At 42.1% G+C, this 24,702-nt stretch overlaps 1 protein-coding gene across 5 annotated transcripts in view; it reads right to left on the reverse strand.

The window, feature by feature from the left end:
* STAC (SH3 and cysteine rich domain) overlaps window positions 1-24,702 on the reverse strand; it is a 149,139-nt gene that overhangs the window by 60,539 nt on the left and 63,898 nt on the right. For 3 of the 5 annotated variants that reach the window (XM_072793448.1, XM_072793445.1, XM_072793447.1), the window contains one exon: window positions 23,778-24,057. In XM_072793448.1, the coding sequence (XP_072649549.1) occupies window positions 23,778-24,057 (280 nt within the window). The remainder of the gene's footprint in view (window positions 1-23,777; window positions 24,058-24,702) is intronic. The other 2 variants (XM_072793446.1, XM_072793449.1) reach the window with 1 other exon arrangement.

Here is a 24,702-nt window from a genome sequence, read left to right on the forward strand (position 1 = left end):
GGACAGTCATTCTCTGAGGTCTGTAACCCCATCTGAGAAAGGGTTTCATGAGCAAAAAGTCAAGAATCCAAGGGACCCTCCTAAGCACAACTCAACGTGCAAAAGTAAATGGCAATGCGGCTAGACAGTATATCACCTGCAGCCCTAAGTGGTGGCTTTCCCTGAGGTCATGATTTTCATTCAGATTCCTTAAGGCAGAGCTGGAGATTCCAAACTCAATTCGCTGAGGCGTGACCCAGATAGAGCACAGTCTATGTTCCACTTTCTTGTGTGTACTACACCCAAACCCCGCACTCAGTTTACAAACAAGCAAGTTGATCTTTGCTCTGTAATTGTTTACCTCAAATACCTTTAAAACGTAAAAATGGCATCAAATAATAAAGAAATGTATTATTTATGGATTTCATCCCATAGGTCTTTTATAAATAAGATTCATACTTATTTATTAACTATGTTAATATTTTATTTAAATAATAATTAGATATTTAAATATAATAATTTATAGCAATTGTATTTTCTTTATGTATTAATGTGATAGGCTAATCATTTAAGGTCTTATGACACCTGATGCAGACCCAGCTGATGAAAATTTTACCATCTGTGGCAAAGGGACAGAATTGGAATTAGTGGTTAAAGCACATGTGGACTGTTAGTTGCACAACATCGATCCCTCAGCTTTCTAGAAGAATGTCTGCAGTGCAAAACTGGGCCTTTGTCTGGAACATCTCTGTATTAAAGGGCCATCTATACCTCTGAAGAATCTGTATCAAAGGGCCACACTAGGAAAGGTTAGAGAGTGAGGAGAGAATATAAAAACAAACATCTCCCAAACAAAGCAAGACAAAATGAATGGGTATCACTTTCATCCACAGTATAGAAAGAGGGGCCACTGAGACATCAAGTTTCACATTGCAGATCAGATTAGGATTTGAGAAGCTCTGGCAAGGATTATGGAGAGAAGCTGTCAGAATGGAATGTCAGTTCTATTGACATGGGTGGGTTCCTCCTTGCCCTCATTTACCACTTTGATTTTAGAGAAGCAGGGGAGAAACAAGAGGCTGAGGACTGTGAAGGGCCATAGAGTTTAGCCTTCTCTAGCGTTTACCCCTTCAGGAGGGAGAGGGGACAGAGTTACTCCTCTGAGCTTACTCTCTGGTACAAGTCTTGCTCACGCTGAGTGCACCATGAATGGCATTTTTACAACATTCACCACAGCATTAGAAATACTTTCTTGTCATCTAGCATAGTATTTTTAAAATGTAGCTTGCAAGCTAATTAAATGAAGGCATAATTACCAGGAGGAAGGCAGATAACTCCCAATTTCTTCTTTGAAAAACACTGAATATTTCAAGAATCTGGAGATTCTGGCTGCAGAATGGAGGATTTCTCCAGAAGAAAACTCAACAAGGCAAAGCTTGGCCATTATGGAGTGTTTTTTTTTTTTTTTTTTTGTTGTTGTTGTTTGTATTTCCTTCCTGAGAAGTTAGACTAAGGACCAGACAAGTGTCTCTGTAAAGGGCAAGAGAGTAGATATTTTGGGCTTTGCAAGCCACATGGTTTCTATTGCATCTATTCTACTCCACTGTTGTAGCATGAAGCAGACACAAATAACAAGTAACCAAATGAGCATGGCTGTGTCCCCATAAAACTCGATTTAAGGACACTGAAATTTAAATTCACATAATTTTCATGTGTTATGAATTATTCTTCTCTGGATTTTCTTTCAACAATTAAAAAATGTAGAAACCATTGCTATCTTGTGGCTCGAAATAGGCAATGGATCAGATTTGGCGTGTGGGCCATAGCTTTTTCTTTTTCCCACTACTATTTTTAAATTGAGGTACAATTCACATAACATAAAATTGACCACTGTAGAGTGAAGAATTCAGTGGCATTTTGTACATTCACAATATTGTGCAACCATCACCTCTACCCAATTCCAAAATATTTTCATCATCCCCAAAAGAAATCCCACCCCGTTAAGCAATTATGTCCCATTCTTCTCTACCCCAACTTCTAGAAACCATCAATCTGCTTTATGTCTCCACTGATCCACATATTCTTGTTATTTCCTATGTATAAGATCATCAGTCTGTGACCTTTGTGTCTGGGTTCTCTCACTTGGTTTGGTTTTAAGGTTTATCCACATGTATGAGTATTTCATTCCTTTATATGGCTGAATATATCATTATACACAGTCTAGTTTATTATTAGAAATAGCTATTCGTTCAATTACTCATAGAAATAGATTTCTCATTCTGATTTAAGCTCTTAGTGAAGGTGGGATACAAGGATATTCTATAATATAATAAAGGATACACATCTGAAATAAGTCTGTCTGAAACTTAATGAGGAAACATTAGAAACTCTTCTTACCAGTAAACTGCTCTCATCATTACCAGACACCAACATCTGGCTAAATCCGTAAGTCAAAGTTCATCCCATAATTCATCTGCCAGTAGTAGCATTTGATAAGGCTGATCATTCTCCTTAATATCTTCTTTCTTGGCTTCTAAGATGGCATATCTTCTGGGCTTATCTCTACCACACTAGGCACTTCTTCCTGGTCTTGCTGTTTTTCCCTCTTCTACCCAACTTTTTAAGATGGGAAGGACCCAGACCTCAGTCCTTGGTCTTCTCTTTTCTGTCTGTACTTACTCCCTTGGTCATATCATCCAATCCTACCCCCTTAAATACTACTTACATGCTTACAACTCCAATATTTATATCTTTTACCTAGAAAAGTCCCTCAAACTCCAAATCTACTTACACACCTGACTACTTGACATTTTTCTACTGGGCTGTCAAACTTCTTAAAGTTCAACACATCTCAAATAGAATTAGTGATCTTTTTTTCTCAACATATGCCCCAGAACCTATTCGACCTGCAGTTTTCTCATTTCACTTGATGGAAACTCCACTTTTCTAGTTACTTGGACCAGACACCTTGTTGGCAGTAGCATCCCTGTCTGCTAATTTCCTTATGCAGACCACATGCAGAAAATCCCGCTGGGTACTTCCTTCAAAATATGTCAAGAATCTGGATCCTTCTCAGTTCTTCCTGCTGTTGCCGGATCTCTGACTTGCACTGCTGTGACTTCCTGACTGTCCTCTCTGCTGCAGTCCTTATCCCATCCGTCCAAAGTCTTAGAAGCCACTATTCTTCACATAGCAGCTAAAGCAACTTTTTGCAAATATAATTAAAGTCCTATAATTACTTTACAGAGTAAAAGTCAAAGGTCTTGCAATGGTCTACAGAGTTACATGAGATATCTGCCCTCCTTTCTTCTGCTCATCATTCACTCTGCTCCACTGCATACTGGCTACAGAGCTGTTACTTAACATCCCAGGCATACTCCTGCCTTCAGCTTTAGCTCTAGTTGTTGCCTTCACTAGGAATTCTCTTTCCTCAGAGTTCTCTCACCTTCCGCAAGTCTTGCTTAGGTGTGATCTCAACAAGCTTACCGTGACCACCTCCTTTGATAATGCAGTCTATCCCTTGCCTCTGAACTCTTGGTCTTTCTCAACTTGCTTTACATCGTTCTTCCTTCCACATCACTTATAACATTAGAAAATGCACCTATCCATCCATCCATCCATCCATCCATCCATCCATCATCTCCCCAACCAAAATGTCAACTTTACAAGGACCAAGATCTTTTCTTTTCTTGGTTTACTGATTGCTATATCCTAAGTGCTTAGAACAAAACCTGGTAGAGACAAGATCCTCCACAAGTACTTGTTGAATGAATTCTTTTTAAGTTTGAAAGAAGACAAAGATGCCTGATGTTATGAATACTTAGCATGGTATTATTAAATAAGAAAAGAAAAAAGTATGTTTTTTTGAAGGGATGCCAAATTTTCTCCAAATAGTTTTGCAAATGCACCAGAATTTCAGTTGAAGTCTCAGTGGGATTTGGGTGGGGGACTTCACAACATGATTCTAAAATTAATCTTGAAGAATAGCTTGAGAATAGCAAAACATTTTTGAAAAAGAATCTATGATAACCCACAACAATAATTAAACCAGAGAACTACTGGTGATACTACATAGTTTTGAGCAAACAAACAAAATGACCAATAAAGTGAATTGAAAACAAAAAAAATACTTAAGTATCTTTAAAAATTTAATGATTGATATAAGTGACTTTTGAATCAGCAGTGAAAAGAGGGATTAGTCAACAAATTTTGGTGAATCTGTTGGTGAATTATTTGGGGAAAAAGACCAGATTCTTAATTCATAACATAATATGAAATAAAGTTTGGATGTGTTAAGGAATTTACATAAAAGTTGAAACTATTAGGGGCACCTGGGTGGCTCAGTTGGTTAAACATCCCACTCTTGATTTCAACTCAAGTCATGATCTCAGGGTCATGAGATTGAGTCCTATGCATTGGGTTCCCTGCTTAGCTGGGAATCTGCTTGAGATTCTCTCTTTCCCTCTCCCTCTGCCCCTCTTGCTCTTTCTCTCTCTCTAAAATAAATATAAAACTTCTAAAAAGTTGAAACTATTAAATTATTGAAAACATATAAATACTAACATTTATACTTGAATAGAGAAGCTCTTTCTCAGTATGATATTATGAGAAAACAATATACCAGAAAATTGATAAATTTGATTACATTAAAATATGCTCACTAATAAAAAACCCTGAAAAGCAGATAAATTGGGGCAAATATTTGCCTTATAAAATTCAGAATATTATACTTATTATATGGGGTTGATGAACATTTCTTATCAATTAAAAGGAAAAGATAAATAAGCCAAAAGATATATGATCCAAGAACATAACCCGACAGCTTATAAAAGAAATGGAATTAAAAGTTAAGAATTTAAGTGGCAGTCTTAATTAGCAATCAAAGAACTAAAGAAATAGAAATAGCAAGATTTCATTTTCCCCCTATCAAATGTGCAAAGACAAAAAAAAAATGAAAAAGAAAACCATTAGAGCTTGGATGTGGGCACTGCCACACAAAGCTGCTAGAAGGGGAAATGGTAGCACTGCTGTCTGGTTAATTTGGGAGCATGCACCAAAAACTTTAAACAGATGATTTTTTGCTATAGCAATTTCAGTCTCAGAAGTGGTCTTAAAAGATAATGAAATATGTTTGCAAATATTTAACTACAAGGATGCTTGCCATTGTTTTATGAATATCACAAAACAGGAAATAACTAAAATATCACAGAGTAAGGTAACTAGTTAATAAAAGCCTAGTAAACCCATAACCAAAATATGTTTTGGCTACTGAGACAATTTTTTTATTTAACAATGATTGATGTAACATAATGCTCACAGTATAATGTTAAAGCATCAAAATTAATGTAATACACCACAACTTTAGAAAACCCTCATTTGAAATTTACATAACACACATGGATGTAAAAAAGCCTGGTAGGGAATAAAGCAAGACATTAATAGTATTTCTATCTGGGTGGTAGAATTATAAATGCTTTTTAGTTCCTGTTTTTGTTTATTTGTATTTTCTCATTTTCTATAGGCAGTACATTTCTGTTTTGTAATGAGAAATAAGATATTACATAGTTTTGAAATAAGGACGTGTTGAGATGAGAAGAATCACCCAGGTGGTTTGGTTTTGGGTGTTCCCACTGTGGGGGATCTGTGGTTGGGGTCGGGGGTCTGATAGTTTGGGGAAAACAAGGTGGTGGCAACTGTCCCCCATCTCCACTCACCATGACCTTGGCCTCAGGTAGTGTGGAGAGGGTTGTCCTGGATGCCCATTCCTGCCAGCTCGGCAAAGCCCTGGCTGCACACTTGCCCCTGCACTGCATGTCCTGTGCATGCTGACATGCACAGCAAGCTTTGTTTTTCTTTCTTGGAACAACATCCTTCCAGTGGGGCCTTCCTTCTAATTCCTCAAAGCACATTCTGTAATAGACTTGATAGACTGTTCCATCTCAATTACCTCTGGCTGGCAAGGGAAAAGTGCCCATACCCCCACCTCAACCCAGCTCCTCTTTTTTCCCCCCCAACATTTAGTGGATGGCTTTCATTGCTTTCCAAAGTCTTTTTTGGGGGTGGGAGGGATGAGAGTGCTAGAGAGAGAGAGCGAGAGAGAGCGAGAGCGCGCATACACGTGCATGAGTGGGAATAGGGGTAGGAGCAGAGGCAGACTGAGAGAAAGAATCTTAAGCAAACTCCCTGCTGAGGGTTGAGTCCCACTTGGGTTTGATCTCATGACCCTGAGATTGTGACCTGAGCTAAAATCAAGAGGTAGATGCTTAATTGACTGAGCCACCCAAGCACCCTTCAAAGGCTTTTTTTTTTTTAAATCCAAGTTTTCTGAGCAGAGTTTTTCAGTCTCTGCCCTAGTGATATTTGCAGACTGATAATTCTTTCTCTGTGTATGTGTGTAATGGTATTTCCTGTGCCTGTAGCATAGTTAGCAGCATTCCCAGCCTCTAACTGCCTGCTGCCAATAGCACCCTTTGTCCAGAATTGTGACAACCAAAAACAACAGCATGCATTCTCAAATGTCCCTGGAGATAAGGTTACTAGATAAAATACAGAGAAAGTCCAGTTAAATTTTAATTTAAGATAAATTTTTTTTAAAATATAAGAATATCCCAAATATTGCATGAGATAACTGTGTCCCAAATATTGCTTGTGACACACACTAAAAAGATATTGGTTGTTTTTCTGAAATTCAAATTTAACTGGACGCCCTATCTTTTTATTTGCTAAATCTTGAAACCCTACCTGGGAGGAAATTCGCCCCCTGTTTGAGAACCACCCGGGAAAGGCGACAATTATTTTCAGGCTTCTTTTTTTAGCTGAGGAGAATAAAACTCTTGGGGAGGGAAATCCTTGGTCTAAGGTCACATAGAGACTAGGGTGCAGAGAGAAGGTCTGAACCAAGTTATCCTGATTACAAATTCCCTCTTACTTCCTGCACACTGAGCTACTCATCTTTCTCCTGACACGCTGAAAACTATGATCAGGGCTCCTCAATACACAGACTGTGCTCAGAATCACCAAGAATTAGGTTCTTCCTATATGTTCTCTGTAACACAACAGTTCCTTGAAGTTATTGTTCTACACTTAACAGATGGAAAACTAAGGATCAGAGAGTTTAAACAATTTAAAGTCTATATAGCTAGTAAGTGGTAGGGCTGGAATCCTAAAGTAGATCTGACTTAATCTATACTTGACATTGCATCTCTGGCTGGTGTCCTCTGCTTATTTATTTCTTCCCCTTAATCAACTAGGTTTGACTGAAATCTTTTAGCTGTATTTTCTGGTTGCATCGTGATACCAGATCTTTGATCCGCCACATTTGAAAATCAGGGATAAAAGGATGAACTGGTTCAGAAGTCTTCAAACACCCTTTCAGACAAAAGCCAAGTAGTGTAACCACCTGGTTAGCTTTTTCGATACAATACCTCCCATATGAGAAGTCTACCAGAAGAACATACAGGCAGTGGTTAACCTGGACAAATCTGTAGGCTTTATCATCAGTTTCCAAGAAATTAAGAGTTAACTCTATTACTTTTTTTTTTTTTAAAGAAAATGTGGCATACTTTGGCTCTTTGTACTCATGGGGAGATTTAAGAATTATAATGAGTTTGGTAGGAAGTGGCAAACTCTTATTCATCCTTCAATGCCCGCCTCAAAAGCCACATTCTTTATGGAATTTTCATTGACCTCTTCCTCCTCAGGTAGAACTGTCATTCCCTCAGCTGGGTTTTCCTGAAATGTTTTATATGTACCGGTGTATGTATTTACATGTGTATATGTATGCCCAAATATCCAAATATTTATTAAGCTTCCCATATTTATTAAGTATCTATGGAAAGAAAGAAAGATGAGTTTTTATGCAAGAGACAATGTTAGAAATCTTATGAAAATTTAAAATGAACTCTTTTCTCTATCTCTGTACCTCATTTCTCTTTCCCAGGTACCTACAGCAAGGCCTTCTGGTTAAGTCTTGGTGCTTGCTGAGGTAAGAGTCTCACAAAATTTAGTCAGGGAGATCCCTTAGTGCCTTGCAACTCAAAGTGAGGCCCACAGATCAGCATGAATGGCATTACCTGAGACCCTGTGAGGAATGCAGAATCTTAGGCTTCCAACCAGACCCGCTAAATCAGGATACGCATTTCACCAAGACTTCCAGGTGATCCGCATGCATATTCAATTTGTGAGAAGTCCCGCCTTTGAGATCAGTAGCCTACAGATGGCACATATGTGGTATATGTACTGAAGAAGCTCTTCATTTCGTATACTTGGCAGATACCACTGATCAATCACAATAATTTTCTCACTGAGCTAATAGTGCAGCTTTAGAAGTTTCTCTGGGCAATCACTCCCAATCAATTATAGTATAGAAACCAATTTGCACCATCCTCCCTGATCTAGCCAACTCTCTCATTTTATAGATCAAGGGACAGGCTTAAAGAAACAAAGTGATCTGACAAACACTACCCTGCTCCTTCACAGCAGAGCTGGTATTAAACTGTTCGTGTCTAGCCTCCTGTTCTAATGTTCTTGTCCTACCATGCTGGGAAGTTAGGCAGACATAGCTCAAACCTGAACTTACAATTCTTTCTCACCATCCCCCAAAGAGCCGTAGGTTGCCTGTCACTATCATAATACGGTGTACTAGAAAGAGCTCGAGCTTTGGACCTAGAGCAAGACAGTTTAAACTGCTCCCAAACTTTAGATACCACTCAATACTTAGAAAGTTTTCTGCTGAAGGGGAAAAAGGGAACATACTTTCCATCACAGTTGAACTCTAGTCATTAGACCTTGATTAAAAATAACCCATCCTATCTCTCCCCAACTTCACTTGAGCAAGATGGTTTCCAAGTTTTCCGGGAAACTCACTAATAGAGTAATTCACCAGTGACTTGAAATGCCATCAAGCAAGCAGAAGGGGCCAAAAATGGGAAGACCCCTGGGCCATTTTCCCCTGCCTATATTCCCCACTCCTTGCTACACTACATCCTTCCAACCCCCTCTTAGCATAAAAAAATTAATGGCATTCATTGTTTATAAATGCTTCTGTTGATCTTTCCTATTTCGGTTCCTGACTGTTAGTGGAAAAACTCTCCCTACTTCCCCCGCCCCTCACCCGCACTGAGCTTTAAAAATAGCAACTGGAGTTGGGTTGGCTCAGGGATCTGTGTTTGGAGTTCATAGACTTTGCCCTCTGGGTCATTAGTTCACACCGTAATACCATGGCCACCAAGCTGTCTTTTTGTTACGTATGTACTTGGCTTAAAATTTTGAGAGAAGACATCCTCCTCAATGATCACTTTCCCATGACCATTTGGAAACTATTTGAACTTGATACCCCTGACCATAGTATGGATAATCACTGCTGCTCTGTCTTCTTCTTTGTCTGGGGTCTGCAGTTTTTACAGTCACATTTGCTTTCTTCAGAACTGTTCTAGCTTAAGGCTTAAGTTTTTATATTTCCCCGTAGGCCCCCCAAGAATGGATTGGCCAGTTTTGATTCTCCTCCTCTCCATCACTAAAGTGCTTGTCTTGGAATTTGGCCTACTATTAATATCACAACGTTTTGAACATAAAGATGGCCTTAATAAAACAGTGACCAGTTTTTCAGTTTTATGGTCCACAAAGAATATTCACACGTGTCATTCTAGGCAGTTATCAGTAAATTCCAAGAAACAGAGAGGCATTGTGATTTTCAATCCTGCTTGAAACATATTGGGATTGAGAGAAGGTCCATCAGCTGTTTGAGGCTGCTCTATCTGCTAAGTGCAGAGCCAGAATGCAACATCCACCAGACTCCTCTGCACCATTTTGCCTCTTCTGCTCTCTGCTGCAGGTCTGCATTTTGAGCTTGTTTGCAATAATCACTTACAGATGTTCCCTGGAGCCACTGATCGTGAACAAGGTTTCACTATTTACAAACCTGATGGGACAAAGCCCTTGCTTCTTTGCCTTTATTGGCTAGTGGAGGTTTTAGAGTAAGTGTCAAGTCAGAGCAACTTGAGTGTAGTGTAATTCTTTAGGAGATGAGATGTGAAGCATTCCTGAGAAAAACAGTAATTTGATGTCAGTTTGCTGTCAGATGAGGTTTAGCAGCAGAGTGTGAAGTAGATGAGGAGGTAGAGATGGATAGAAGGAAAATAACTGAGGTAGTTCTTGAAATGGTTGATGTGAGATGTGCTGGATGAATCCTGGGCTGGGGTGGGAGCAGTGGGAGAGAGAGGAGGGCCTGACTTGACCATAGAGGTGTCACAGAGCATGTGCATGTATGGGGTTTCTGGGGGAAGGGGCCAGGAAGGAATCAAAGATGGCTTGGAGGCTCTGGCCAGGAGCTGAGAGCACGCAGGTGCCACCTGCCCAAACAGGAGAGGTCCTCAGTAAAGTGGCAGAGTTTCTGGAGGAAGGAGCTGCTTTGTGCCACTGTGGACATATTTAATGTTGGCAGTGCCAAGGCATCTGGGCAGCCAAATTCTGGCAGTCAAAGTGAGAAACTGGGCCTCGGGAGAGAAGGTAGGCAGGCAGCAGCTCATGTTCCCTGGGGTGGCAAGACAGGAAGCAGGGAGAAGCAAGGAAAGTTATTATAAGAGGACACTACTGCTTTTGGGTATGGTCTCATTTAATCTTTATACCAAATCTACCAGTTTGGCATTTCTGTTTCTATTTTTAAAATAAGAGAGTGGATGCTCAGAAAATATTCCTTGAAATGCCCTTTTCCAACAGGGATATCAGGCTGACCTCCTGCAAAGTGATGTAGGCCTTCTGGATCAAAGAGAGTCAGGATGGTTCACTGTCCCTCCTCAGTTTTAATGAGTAAGTCTTGTTATTTCTCTTTATGCCATTAGAACAGGGTAAAGGTGGTGCTTGGGTATCATGGACAGGCTGAAGTAATGTGAATCCTTTAAACGTTGTCTTTGCTCTGGCAATGGAGGCACACATTACCCTGACTGAAGGTGTGAGGGCAAGTGTGGTGGGCACATGTGTACACTCACACTTTTGTTTGTTGTCATGTGGTTGGGGTGTGGAGTAAAGGGTAACAATAGGCTTTTGGATTTTCTTTCCAGGTAAGTTTAGCATGTGATAGAATATACTTTGTTTTTTTTCTCCTTCAGCAACCAGGCAGTGTTTGATAAGCTACAAAGAAAATGCTTTGGTAGCATTTAGCCTATATTTCTCTCCACCTTGCCCACCAACTCCCAACTGCAGTCCTTAGTAGCTGGGTCACAGTGCATAGGTGTCTCCCATAAACACGCTTGCACACACACACATATTTACACCATGCCTGATGCTTTGAGCCCCCCCCCCCCCGCCCACACACACACACAAAGAGCTGTCCTGTATTTTCGTACCAGCCTAGTTCTGTCATTTTATGATGTGGTATCCACTGTGGCTGCCCAACCAACGAGGCCATTCTAAAGTAGGTCAGTGGGGCATTCTCCATTAAGGCAGCTGAATGGAAGTGCAGGATACACATTTTCCCACAGATTTGCATCTCCTGTGTTCACAATTGGAGATGGCCTGTTCCTGTGGTTCCCTAGCCTCCAAACACTTAATTAATAATCGGTCCAAGGGCAGGCGGCTTCTCTTTATTTGTCTGTCATGACTGGGTCTGAACCTCTAGCAGACAGGCATGAATCAGCAATATCACAGTTAGGAAAAAGTTTTGCAGCTTCAAGTTTAGAAAATTCTCACAGTGTAGCCAGGATTCATAGCAGTGTCCACTTTCTGACTGCTCAAACTCTGCCTTGGAAGATTCTTCCTTCCTTCTGCTCTGGGTGCCTTTAAATTTTTTTTTGTATTTCTTGGTGGATGGGAGAAGGAGAAAATGTATGAAGCACAGTGGGTCTTGCAAGAACACAGAGACACATATATTCAGAATATATTTGCTATGAATATATTACTATATATTACAATACCTAGCTGGTGATCTATTAGGGAACAACTAAAAATTGAGCAAAAGACCACTAGAAATTATCACTCTCCCCTTTAGGGTGGGTTATTTATGCAAGGAAAATTCTGTCCTCTGTTACCCTTTCTTTCTGCTATGTTATGATCTTAAAAGGCTTCTATAATACAAATCTCTTCTTTGGGGCACAAAAAACATTACTCTTCTCAGGGATCATTGCTATGCCATGATTCAAGAAATCACCAAAGTATTTGCAAACATCATGATCTATAATTTAAGAGGGATATTCTCTGTCCTTTGGCTGACATTCCCCAAAATTGTAGCATTTAAGACTTTGGTCCATCACTAGTAAAACAATAGTTCGCAGGAATAAAATCTCCCATTTTCTTTGTAACACTAATTAAACAGTGGCAGTGTCTGGCACTTGAGAAATTTTTATTTTGAGCCCCCCCCACACTTTATGTGTATAAAGATTCTCCCGGGGCACCTGAGTGGCTCAGTTGGTTCTGGGATCGAGCCCCGTGTCAGGCTCTCTGCTTAGTGAAGAGTCTGCTTCTCCCTCTGCCCCTCCCCCCACTCATGTTCATGCTCTCTCTCTCTCTTTCTCTCTCACTTGTTTTCTCTCTCCCAAGTAAATAAATGAGATCTTTAAAAAAAAAAAGAAAGATTCTCTTTCACTACTTGGTCCCTTTCTTATTCTTACTAGTCAGGAGATGTTTAAGCATGGGGTAGAGGAGGGAGGCAACTCCATTTCTTCGTAATACCAGCTTCTGTGTACATTATGAAAAGTAGATTTAGGAAAATATGCATAGGTATGACCAACATCATACTTATGTCTAGACAAACTAGACTCTGACAGTTCCTCTGGCTTCCCCAAACTGGTCCCATATGGGGTTCAGATATTCTCCCAATGGTGATCTGGCTTTAGGACATCCTAGTTGGGTCATCCAGATGGGTGGCCCTGGAAGGCCAGTGAGAGCACTGTAAGGCCTGTTAAACCCACCCTGTCCACTAAACGCCACACTCTGGTCATGGAAAGAGGCCTAATGCATCTTCAACTAAAAGTTGCAGGGGCTCCTTCTCAATTCTTCCAGTTTCTGGATGACTTCCATCCCCTTTCCTTTGCTACCTCCCAGGCTCCTCACTTGAATTGATGAAGATGCTAGGTATCAGCACAGGTCCTGGCACATAATTGGTGCTCAATGTCTATTGAGATTACCTACAGTTTTACCTTCTTCTGAATATTTTGCTTTGTGTATAACAAAAATGTTTATAGCTATAATTTTCATAATACTATTTCTTATTGGTTGAGGACTCATTTATCTGTTCATTCATTCATTCAGTAAATTCACACTGAGCCACCCCTACAGGATGGCTGCCAGGCTTGGTGCTGAGGATGCTGCAGAGAACACACACACCACAGCCTCTCTCCTCTGCAGGTTATGATGTCACACTTGCCCTTTGCCAAAGAATATGACCACATTATATAACTGTCTCCTTTCAAGGATACTATAGGGAAAGACATATTTTTGAGAGTTATACTATATTAAACAAAAGACAATTATAGAAAGCATTTGCTTTGGGTTGACAACAAAATACAAGAGAGCCAGCTATTATGATAAAGGAGTCAAGAGAATAAATAAGAAAACAAAACCAAAGAAAACCCTGTAAGAGTTCGTGGGGAAGCAAGAAATACAATTTCACCATCAAAGTCCATATTAGAGGTGGTACTGGACAGAACTGCCACTACAGATAATCTAATTACTGTCATAAAGTAGTTCCCAGATCTTTGGACTTCACAGACTAATAGGAAAGGGAAGAGTGTACTTCTAGCTTTAGTGGAAGCAGAGGAGGCAGGGAGACAAAGCCACAGGACATGGCTGAGGGACATTTTGTAGAAACCGCAAGAAGCCCTGAGTTGCTCACCAACATGCTCCAATCTTCAAGAGATTCATTAGCCAAGCAAGTGGGGCCCATGGCAATTCACTCCCTTATGCCTTTGGAACTGAAAATATACACTGATCAGCTGAGAAACGAATAAAAACAAAAGCTTATGAATGGAGATGATATGTAACAATAGGACAGGTAGTAAATACTGAAATCACTTAAATTTAGAAATTTCTAAATAGATGTATACATTTTATTATAAAATACACATATATCTTAACATTTATTCTCAAAAGTCTGACTTGCAAAATATGGGAATAACAATAAATGTCTGAACTGACAAGAGTGACAAACTTGGGTCAGGATTAAAAGTTTGGTAAATTATGGGGTACTTGGGTGGTACAGTTGGTTAGGTGTTGTGGTCTCCGAGTCATGAGATTGAGCCCTGTGCCAGGTTCTGTACTCAGCAAGGAGTCTGGTTGGGTTTCTCTCTCCCTATCCCTCTTCTCCTCCCCATTCCCCATGCTCTCTCTAAAATAAGTAATCTTTCAAAAAGTTTGGTAAGTTATCTGGAATAACAGAGGAAGCAAAATACCAGATTTTTTACTTTATAATAACTTGAGAAATGTAGAATAAAGAGTGTTCTGTGAAACCTCAGAGTTAATCATTAGGAGAAGAGTATATTATATATCTTCCCAAACACAGGGGGTTATAAAAGGAAATAACACACAAACCACACATGATTAACACATGCACACATACACACACGAAATAGAAGGAAACAGAAAACGCAAAATAGAAATGACATAGTAATAGACAGAAGGAGAGCCAAACATTTCACTCATAACAATGAATGCAAATCCATAAATCTCTTCCATACAAGGATAAAAATTCAGGTTGCAGAAAAAAAAGAAATCTAAAATCCAATCTAAAACCTAAGGGCAAAAACAGCACTTAGATAACATGAGTGAAAAGGTTTAACGTCAAAAGTAGATGAAGGCAAATATTAAAAAAAAAACTAAGGTGAAAGTATTACAGTAACAGTGGGAGTTCAGGAAACAAGTATTAAACAGTGGTATGGCACTGCATTTGGAAATGGATATAATTGGAAGTGAAGACATCCCTGTTATGACCCTTTGTGTGCTGAAAAACTTTGTGTTATAATATGCAGTGAAAAGGGGAAATGAAGAGGAAGATCAGAGGATGAAATTGGGCTTCTGTGTCAAGCTTCCTTTTAGGCATGATGGAGCCTTAATATACCTAGGAAGAATTTTCAGAGGGATGATGGATTTTCCATGTTCTTCCCCTATTTTGTTTTTAATTAGCTTCTATTTCTGCTGGTTGGTATCTGATGGTAGAAGGGTCTTTTTCCCACCCATGAACTACCATTGTCCACATACTCAGTGTGTGCAGGGTGTATGCCAGCTGCTGTGGCATCCAGCTGTAAATGAGACCAGGTCACATCTTCAAGTTGCTTACTGAAGTCAAGTCTGTTTGAAGCATGATAGGAAAAGTTCAGAAAACAAGTGGTCACTCAAGAACTCAAGGAAGCACTGTAACTGGGTCTCTGGAATACATGGAGAGGAAGATCAGGAAAGAAGGGTCTTTCGATGCTCCACAAGGAATGGCAAAATGCCAGCACAATGAAAATTGGCTCCAAAAACACTATTAGGACCTTCCCCAGGGAGTAGGATGTTTGAGGGAGGGCGGTGAAGTATATGGTAACATCCTCTCCACCTCCTCTCCTGGCTTCTCTGGTTAAGGATCTTTACATTTTCAAGGCAATGGCATGCAGGTCCCATGTGATGCCCCAGAGCCTAACACTAGCATCTAGCTTCTACTTGCTTCCATTATTTCTGTGTGAGACTCCAAGAAACCTCCTTTCTTGGAGTCCACCAGCATCCATTTATGCTCCATCTTTCCTGAAAGCAATGTGGATTACTTTTTCATGTAAGTAATTTCCCATGAGGGATTTCTTAACATCCTTAGCACGTAGTAGCAGGCATCACATTTTAGGAAACCAAGAGAAGATGCTAGCTTCAAAGTATTTTATGTCCCTTTACTTGAAAGGCACTGGGTACAATGTTCCCTGAGAACACTGGACCTGAATTGAAGTCTTAATAACTCTTTAATGAATTTGCTTCTGTGAGCATTGAAAAGGCTCTCTGAATTGTGTACACTAAAGAGATATAAGCCAAAAACTGTTCAGCAGCAGCCAAGTGGAATTAGGGAAAAGTAGATGTTGGGAGAGAGAGCACTGTAGTTATAATCCACTTGCTCCACTGCCTGTTCTCCACTGATAACACTCAGTTGTTTTCAGAAGAGCAGAACTTGAAGATGCTAATGTGGCTATTGATATCCAAAGGGAATACAGCGTATAGCATTTCCCAAACATATACTTTATTGTGGAAACAACCCCCCTCCCCAAATCTGTGGAGCTTCTGGAATTAGTTTTAGAGGCTCTCCCTTTTGGTGTCTTCCATCATTGCACCCTTGGGGCCCTCCGAGTGAGTTTAAAGCCTCTTCTGGATGAGATCCCTTTAGCTGTTTGAGGATACTGACCATGTTCCCCAGAGTCTTCTCCAAGCCAAACACTGCCATATCCTGCAAACATTCCTCCCCTGGGAGGGTTACCAGCTGCTTACTGGGCCTATGCTCTAGTTTTACTGATGTTCTGTTGCTAAAGTCAACAGGATTCTTCTCAAGGGGGCCAGATGAGCAAAGAATACAAAGAAGTTACCTCTGTTGGACAGGCCATTATAGTATGGCTCTGTCCTCTATAGAAAAGTACCAGTTAAGTCAGTGCTACTTTGAAGCATGAAGACACAGAGGTGAGCAATCCCTGGACAAAGTGCTGGGGTCTTGGTACTGCATTTTAACATGGATACATGCCATGGCCCAAAGGAAAGGATCTATTTAAAACCTAAGATAAAGGTTCCAGAGAGCATTTGTATTTTCTTACCTACAAGCTGCACAGCTTCTAAAACGAGTGTCTGGCTAAATGATTGGTGGCACTGCAGAGTTTTAATTCTATTCTGAGAATACCCAGATTTGACATTTACTTTTCAATAATTCCTTTGATTTGTTTGGCCCTTCCCACCAAGAGACAACTCCATTGGTGAGCAAACACTGTCTTGGTTTTTTAGTTTTATGTACATGTGTATATATGTGTGTGGGCACATTTTTTTTCCATTCAGGGTTTGGTCAATGGTTTATGGCTTTTCTGAGCAATCAGATGAGGTCAGAACAGGTCAGGAAACAGTTATACTAATGATCAAACAAGAGCATAGCAGAAAGGTCCTGGACTCAGTGTAATGTAGTATTTCCTCATATTCTAACATTACCATATTCCCTTTTATCATGATAGCAGCACAATGTTATTGGTACAACAATGCCAACGTCCATCTACATTTTACATTCATTCGTAGTGGAGGATGTTTTTATATTGCATCTACATTTACAGATGTAGTGATGTTGCTGGTGCCTTGTCAGGATCTGGTTTATCATGCTGATGCTGTGACTGTGGGTGACTGCTAATGGCTCACAGGTGCTCCTTTTTGGAGAGAAGAAATTGTTCTAAAGACTGAGTGACAGGAGATACAGGCCAGCCCCCTTACCTCACGGTGGGACTACTAGGTGATAACAATCTGTCTCAGGGCTCCCAATGGGTGGCACCGGTCTGAAGCCAACTCCAACTTCTGTGCTTGGCTCCTTCCCCTGCCTCTTCTGCTGAGAACAGCAGAATCTGAATCTCCCACTCCTGAGGGCACGCCCCACAATAAATTGCTTTCACAGGCTCTCTATCTCAGGCCCTCTTCTAGGGATGCTTATCTAAAACAAAGTCATTATTATTTTTCCCAGTGGTTGCCACTTGGGCAGTTTGAAAATAAATGATTCTTCAAGCAGTAACTCTGTAAGCAACTTGAAATTGTAAGCAATGAAATCCAGCTGTTTTGCTAAATATTTGTTTAGAAAATATGAGCCCATTTACTATGCTGTCTTCTAAGTGGATGCCAACTAAGAACATTTGGTTATAATTTAAAAATAGTTATGGAAACAAGGTATCTGGCAGTAAATAGAAGAATAGAATCCTTCGGAAAAACCTTCTTAATTGATGGAATAGACTTGTTCATTGAGCCAGTTACGTTAATAGTGCATGGTGGCTTGTTCAAGTCTCTGAAGGTTCCATGAAAGGCAGATTACCACAAGCAAATTCAGTGCTCTCCTGAAATGAGGTGCCACAGATGGAATATATTTAAACTGATGTACGATGAAGATGAGTCCCTACCCCTAACTCCCATCACTGACGCCGACGGAATGTAAGAGTGGATCTACTTGGTGGAGAAAGGATGTCCATCAAGCCAAGAGGATTCTCCTAGACTAAGACTGGGTCTTCAGTCCTCTTGACTCAAAGGCTGGGAAATCTAGCATTAGGGCTGGGGTACACCTAACTGCCTATTTTTCTCATGTCTCCATGAAAATAGGTTGACCATCTTTGGATTGCATAGCTGATCAAGTCTTCTGGAAAGGGACAGTCTAGGGAGGTGATCATAAAGGGCAGCCATATCCTGGAGGCATGATTAGACTTGCAGAGGAGCCTGCTCAACCCAAGGGCCTAAGAGCCACATCAGGGGGGAAAGTACATACCAAGGGCAAGGGCAAAACTGGCAGTAGGGAATGAGTTATAGAGTGAAAACGCTGAGGAAGTTAGAAACAGATGGGCAGGGAATGAGGCTGGGGTCCAGGTCTCTCTTATGGTCAATTTCTTGTGGCCAATGGGTGGCCTTTCCAGCTTTAGGGCATAGACAGTCAGTCAAGGAACAAATGTGAGGCCCTGTCAACCTAACTCTGAGTGTCCATTCCAACTCAGAAATCCTAGACAGTGAGAATGCCAGATTCCTTTTATTTTTAAACAAACATCCATCACCTAGGAACCTCACACATGACATTTGACTTTTCTTGGTCATCATTATATAATCTTTGGTTCTCAGTTGAAAGGAAAAAACCCTGTTCTAAGATATCTTCTGAAACGTTACTCCCAGGGAATAGTAGCAGGTGGTCTTTCCCTGGAATGTAGGATATGAAGGTGACTTGCAGCTTGAAGGAAACGAACCTGCAGGTGATACACGTTAGAGACAGGAGGCTAAGTCTGAAGAGGAAGGAAAGAGAAGAGGGGCAGATCAACTGTGCTCTGAGATCACTGATGGGGATCACTGATGGGGATGTCCCACTTCTCGTTTTGGAAGTTAGGACATTTGCCAGTCTCTGCTTCACCTGATGGTTCCTCTATTCACTGGCTTCCTCTGCCTCCTCCCTCTTCCCTTCACTCCTGCCTCACATCCAGTCTCTAATTTTCCTTCCTCTTTTATAGAAGGAGGCTGCTTACTTTCCTTCACTCTCGTCTTTTAAAAGAGCAGGTTGCTTGGTTGACTATTTTTTCCCTCTGTCTTTTTAAAAATAAAATTGCAGCTATGATATAAATTTAAATCTAATAAGGGAAAAATATACTAAAGTTCTTTTTAGCACAGAGCACGTCTTTTTGTGATTTTCAAAATGGAGTCCTTCCAAATGGTGGCTGCACTTGAGAAGTTCCCTAACCCCCCTTAGGGTAATGATTGTGACATTCCTCAGAGGCAAACTCATTTCCGTTACTCATTTTGAAAACACACGTTCCTTTGTCTTTTCACATGCATCACAGTGAGATTTAAAATAGAGACACATCATCACCTATTTAAGGGTTATGAATAGCACTGTCTTGAAAAGGCCTGGTGGAAATTTATACGGAATTGAAAGTGACACGGCAGACTTGGAAGATAGTTAGGCAGACAGGAAAACCAGGTTGGAGGCCAAGCTGCTTCAGCATCCTAAGCACAGGACATGAGACCCTCTTCCTGCCATGCTCACGTGAAGTCAGATGCAAGGCATCATTTCCAGATGGAGAAGTGAAGTGGAAGGGTGGGGTGGCCCCAAGATGTAGGGCAATCTACCAAATAAAAAGGTTCAATGATCCAGAAGCCACCCTAAGTACTATGGTAGGTTGGGTGCATTGTTCCATCCCTTGTCATGGGCTGGGCCCACCCTCTGGTGGAATGCCACAGGATGTAATAGTGTGCCACTTCTGATCTGAGGCCTTAAGAAGCTCTGTATGCTTCTACTTGTCCTTGCCATGGGAAGAATACAACCCGGCAACCCACTCGTCCAAGGAAAGGGTAAGAGATAAGGAACAGAATGTGGAACAGCAGCCCAACCCCAGCTGATCTGAAGAAACCTGAGTAGGAGTCAGAGAAAGCTACTCTGCATGCTGGAGCTTGAGAGTACTTATTGCACAGCAATATTGTGGAATCGCCAAGTGACACAAGCACTGCTCCGAAATGTGGCTTCTTCAAAAGCAGAATGTGAATAACGGTGACTGAAAAATGAGAATGTGAAGAGAATATGGTTCTCTGAAGATGAGGACAGTCCTTGTGTAAACGATCACAAGAGAGGCAGATGTTGCTCTCTATCTTGAATATCCCACCTGCCACCTGGGTCTTGGCCACGGGTGAAGGGAACTGCAGAATCTTTTTCCCAGCCATGCTGGAAATTATGGATAATGTTCAAGTTCAATGATGACAGACATTGGCTTCTTTGGGAAGCACAAACATTTCAAAGACTATTAGATAATTAAGTAAGAAAAGACCTTCAGATGACCTCTGCCTGACAAAAGTTAAACCATGCACCACTCAAAGGAAGGCCATTCATTCACAGGTCAAGCGCATGGGTGAAGTGGTTATATTCTCACTGAAATCTGTCTCTTTAACTTTACCACTTGATCCCCACCCTTCCCTCTACAGCCACATAGCGTGAGTTTCTTGACTCTTCCAACATGGAACTTTCAAACACAGTCCTGCATCCTAATCTCTTACACACCAAACTCCTAGAATTTCCTCATGATCTTGACACACCACTCACTATGCTGGTCACCTTCTTCTAGATACCTACCAGCTTGTTCATGTCCGTCATAAACCAGGAAACACAGAATTATAGACAATCCTTGACATGTACCTAAAGCATTGCCATGTCCACGAGGGACTAATTACTTCTTGTTCCCTGGATGTTCTTTTTTTTAAATATTTATACCTGTTTAAATTTTTTTTCTGTAAAATTAATTTGGTTTATCCTCTGAATATATTTCCCTGTTCCAGGAGAGTAATGAATTTTTTCTCCTCTAAAAATAACAATGATAATACAACTCCAATGGGTTCCCTCTACTGAGAGCCTACTCGGTGCCTGGCTTATTAACCCATTCAAAACCCCGAAGGTGGTATTATAATCACCATATAAAATGAGGACACAAGTTCAGAGAAGGTGAGTCACTGACATTAGGTCACATAGCTGCATGGGGTTCAAATCCAGGCGGATTCCATGCACCTGGTCTTTCTACTATCCTCACTCCCTTACATCGTTTTATCTGGGAAGGGAAAGGCTAATTATATCATGGGAATAGCCAGGAGCAAAATATGGGTTAGTATTCTCCTTACTCTTGCACCGAACAGAAAGGTGCCTCTTTGCCCACTCCCATTGAAAACGACCTCTCACCATGAGACATGACGCAGCCATCAGCTGCAGTACAACAATCACATGACTGGTGTCAAAGCCAGGATGGGAAGGAATCAACAGAGGTCAGTCTTGTGATCTTCAATCTGAGTTTTAGTCTACTGTTGTGGTGGACACTGTTGGTGTTCTGCCCAGATATCCCTGCAGGGTGTGCAGAGGCAAAGGAATGGCCCCCAAAGGCCATTACTAATCCCCAGAACCAGTGAACATGTTATGTTACATGGCAAGGGGAAATTAAGGTTGTAGATGGATGTAAGGCGGCTAATCAGGTGGCCTTGAGACAGAAAGATTATCCAGGTGGGTGCAAGATAGAGAGTTAGGACCAGAGAGATGGCTGTGTGAGCAAGATGCAACCTGCCATTTGAAATTTGAACACAGAAGGTGCCACAAGCCAAGGTGTAGGCAATCCGTAGAAACCGGAAAAGGCAAGAATGTAGATTCTTCCCTAGAGCCTTTACAAAGGAATGTAGCTCCTGACACCCTGATGGAAGCCCAGTAAGACTCACTGTGGACTTTCAACCTCCAGAACTCTAAGATAATGAATCTGCATTGTTTTAACCTACTAAGTTTATGATAATCAGTAGCAAAAAGCCACTAATACACCGGAGGTGGGTGTGCTGGCTGCTAATGACTCACAGCTACCCCATTCTCCAGAAAATTGCCTTCCACAGAACATGAGCCACCTAGCCCAGGGGGTTAGGAAAGGGCCTCCATCGTGGGAGGAGGAGGGAGGCCCACTGAAAGCAGGATACAAAAGGCTGGCCTCAAGGAAGGACCAGATGTGCAACCCATGTGCCAGAGCTCCCTTCACAGCTGGCCTTCAGTGAGACTCCCACTAGAGACCACTACCTTATTTAGCAACTTCCCTGCCCCATCCGTGTACTCCCTCTCCTTTCTCCTGAGAGTGCCCCCTCAATCAGTTATGTGCACTTAACTCCTCTCTCAGGCTCTGCATCTGGGGAATCTGACCTGAGACGACAGTCATCCTGGGAAGAGATGTCAGCCTATAGAAAACTGGTCCTGGAGGGGAAACAGTGGGGCTGGAAGGTATGTGTGTCAGGGTAGAGGAGCCAGAGCGTGACATTAGAGGATATATATTAGCTTTTGCCTGGGGACTCACGGGGCCTGGGCCCAGTTTGGGAGCTTGAGGTTCTTGATCTTAAAAGTCTCCTTCCCGGAAGCATTCGTGCCAAGCCCAACGCTCCAGCATCTGAGCTGTGAGTGGGGCCACAGGGTGGGGAAGGCCTCGGGGTGCTTCCAGGAGCTCCAGGAATCTAACTGGCTACATATCTGGAGGGTTAGCACCATCTTGGGAAGACAGGCCACATCTGGATCAGCCTTGCATTTCCATTTTTTTGCCTCATTTCCATTCATGATGGCCTTTAACTTGGGGCAGAGGGGTACATCCTCACACCCCCTGAGAGCACAAACAGGCCTATCTCCTTCCCCTTTCCTCTTGTTCTGCAGCCACTGGTCAGTTACCAGGATTGACTGCTGTACTTGAAACAAGAGATTTAAATTCACTCTGAATCCCACCCAAATTGCCTTTCTGATTTCCTCCATCTGTCTGGTCCCTGGGAACCTGACACAGCAGAGGCAGAAGAGTATGAACTACAGAGTCTCTGTGTCTGTGTCTCTGAATGGCCTCCTTTTTCCTTGTAGCTGGGACATTTTGGGGGTCATTCTCTTCACCTGGGCACAACCCCTAAGACTCTCAGGCTGCTATCATTTCTCTGAGGTACTATGAGCGAGTCTGTGCCAGGTCCAGACTTGTAATGGTGGCTTAACGCTTTTTCCTACCTGGTTCAATGCTTCCCTCAGAATCATCCCTCCCACACCTGTCTGTCTGGGTCACCCTTACCCCCCCATAATTCACCAAGCCACAGACTCCCACCTCAGGCTATTCCAGACAGACCATGCCATGTGCCCTGCCTGTAGTAGATACTGTGACATGTCACTCAGGTCCCCTTGCAGTCCTGAAGCATTCCATGTCCACTTGCCTCATGTTTTGGTTGCCTCCCACTGATTCCTCTCTGCCAATTGCTGTTGGCTGAAGAGAGCTGGTTTATTCAGGATTATGCCCCTTCCGCATGGGCTGCCCATACACAGGGAGAGGCGATACAGAAGTACAGAGTCCCAGACCTCCAGCCTCCATGGAGGTGACTGTACAGAGCTCCCTGGAGGATTGATTGAAGTTGTAACTGTATAATTATCCAACTTCTCCCTCCACCCAGACCTGTGTCTCTTTCCTGTGCACATCTATTGTTCTCCAGAACATTCCCGAACTACCTGCCCTCATGTATATCTCTGAGGCTCAGAATCTGTCCTCGGACCTGGACTTGGGCCACGTCACTCTCACTTGCCCTTCAGGGAGGTGCAGGGACCTACCTAGAGGTAGGGATGGGGGAGGCCTTACCCACGATCATGTGGTTGCAGACATCACAGAAAGTGGGCTTCTTGAAGATGTGCTCCTGAAAGGTGTGGGCCTTGCCGCCAGCCCCTGGGTGCGGGCCGGCCCTGGTGGGTGTGGATGTCAGGCTTCCAGAGGCAGGGAGTGGGCTGGAGCTGGGGCTGACCTCAGCCAGCATGTCTGCCTGCAGCTTCACGTCGCTGTTGGTTCTCTGGAAGAAGTTGTCAGCGCTTTTGCTCCGTAAACTCTTGGTCTTGAAAGAAAGTGATCGTTTTAGTTTCTGGAGCTGCAATGCAATGACAGAACACTCTCTTACGATCAATCATGCAGACTCATGCTGTGGGGGTGAGGTCTGCTCCAGGCCCTGCCCTGGTCCCACTGACCCCCTCCGCCCCAAGGAGGCTCCTGTGTGTGTGCAGCGAGGCCAGTGGCTAGAGGGTATTTGGCAGCCCTTTCCTCACCCTGTGCTGAGTCAGGCTGCCCAAAGAGGTCCCATGGTACCTTGGTCTCTGTGCCTGCTCCTCCTCCCTGCCTCCTTGAGGTCCTACCAATGTGCTGTCAAAATGTCCTATGACATCGAACTTCTGCCATTATTTGCCTTCTGAATTTGAATCATTGTAAATATTAAATGTACAGTCCTCTGGGCTCAATGGCTATGTCCACAATTCTAGGACTTCTGCTGGTCTTTCTCTCTGACGGTCACTTAGCAGCTACTTGTCTCTATCCACAGCAAAGCAGAAGAGGCCACTGTCTGACTCAAATCCATCAGGCTAAACCATCCACAGAACAGGAACCAGAAACTCTCAAGCCTGCTTGGGTCTGAAGCATATGGATGAGTAATGTGTGTGTGTGTGTGTGTGTGTGTACACGTGCACATGTGTGTATGTGAGAGAGAGGATGACACAGGGTGGGATTACTTGTTTGACTTTCT

This window comes from Canis lupus, chromosome 22 (assembly GCF_048164855.1).
Source record: "Canis lupus baileyi chromosome 22, mCanLup2.hap1, whole genome shotgun sequence".
In the NCBI taxonomy this organism is placed as follows: Eukaryota; Metazoa; Chordata; class Mammalia; order Carnivora; family Canidae; genus Canis; species Canis lupus.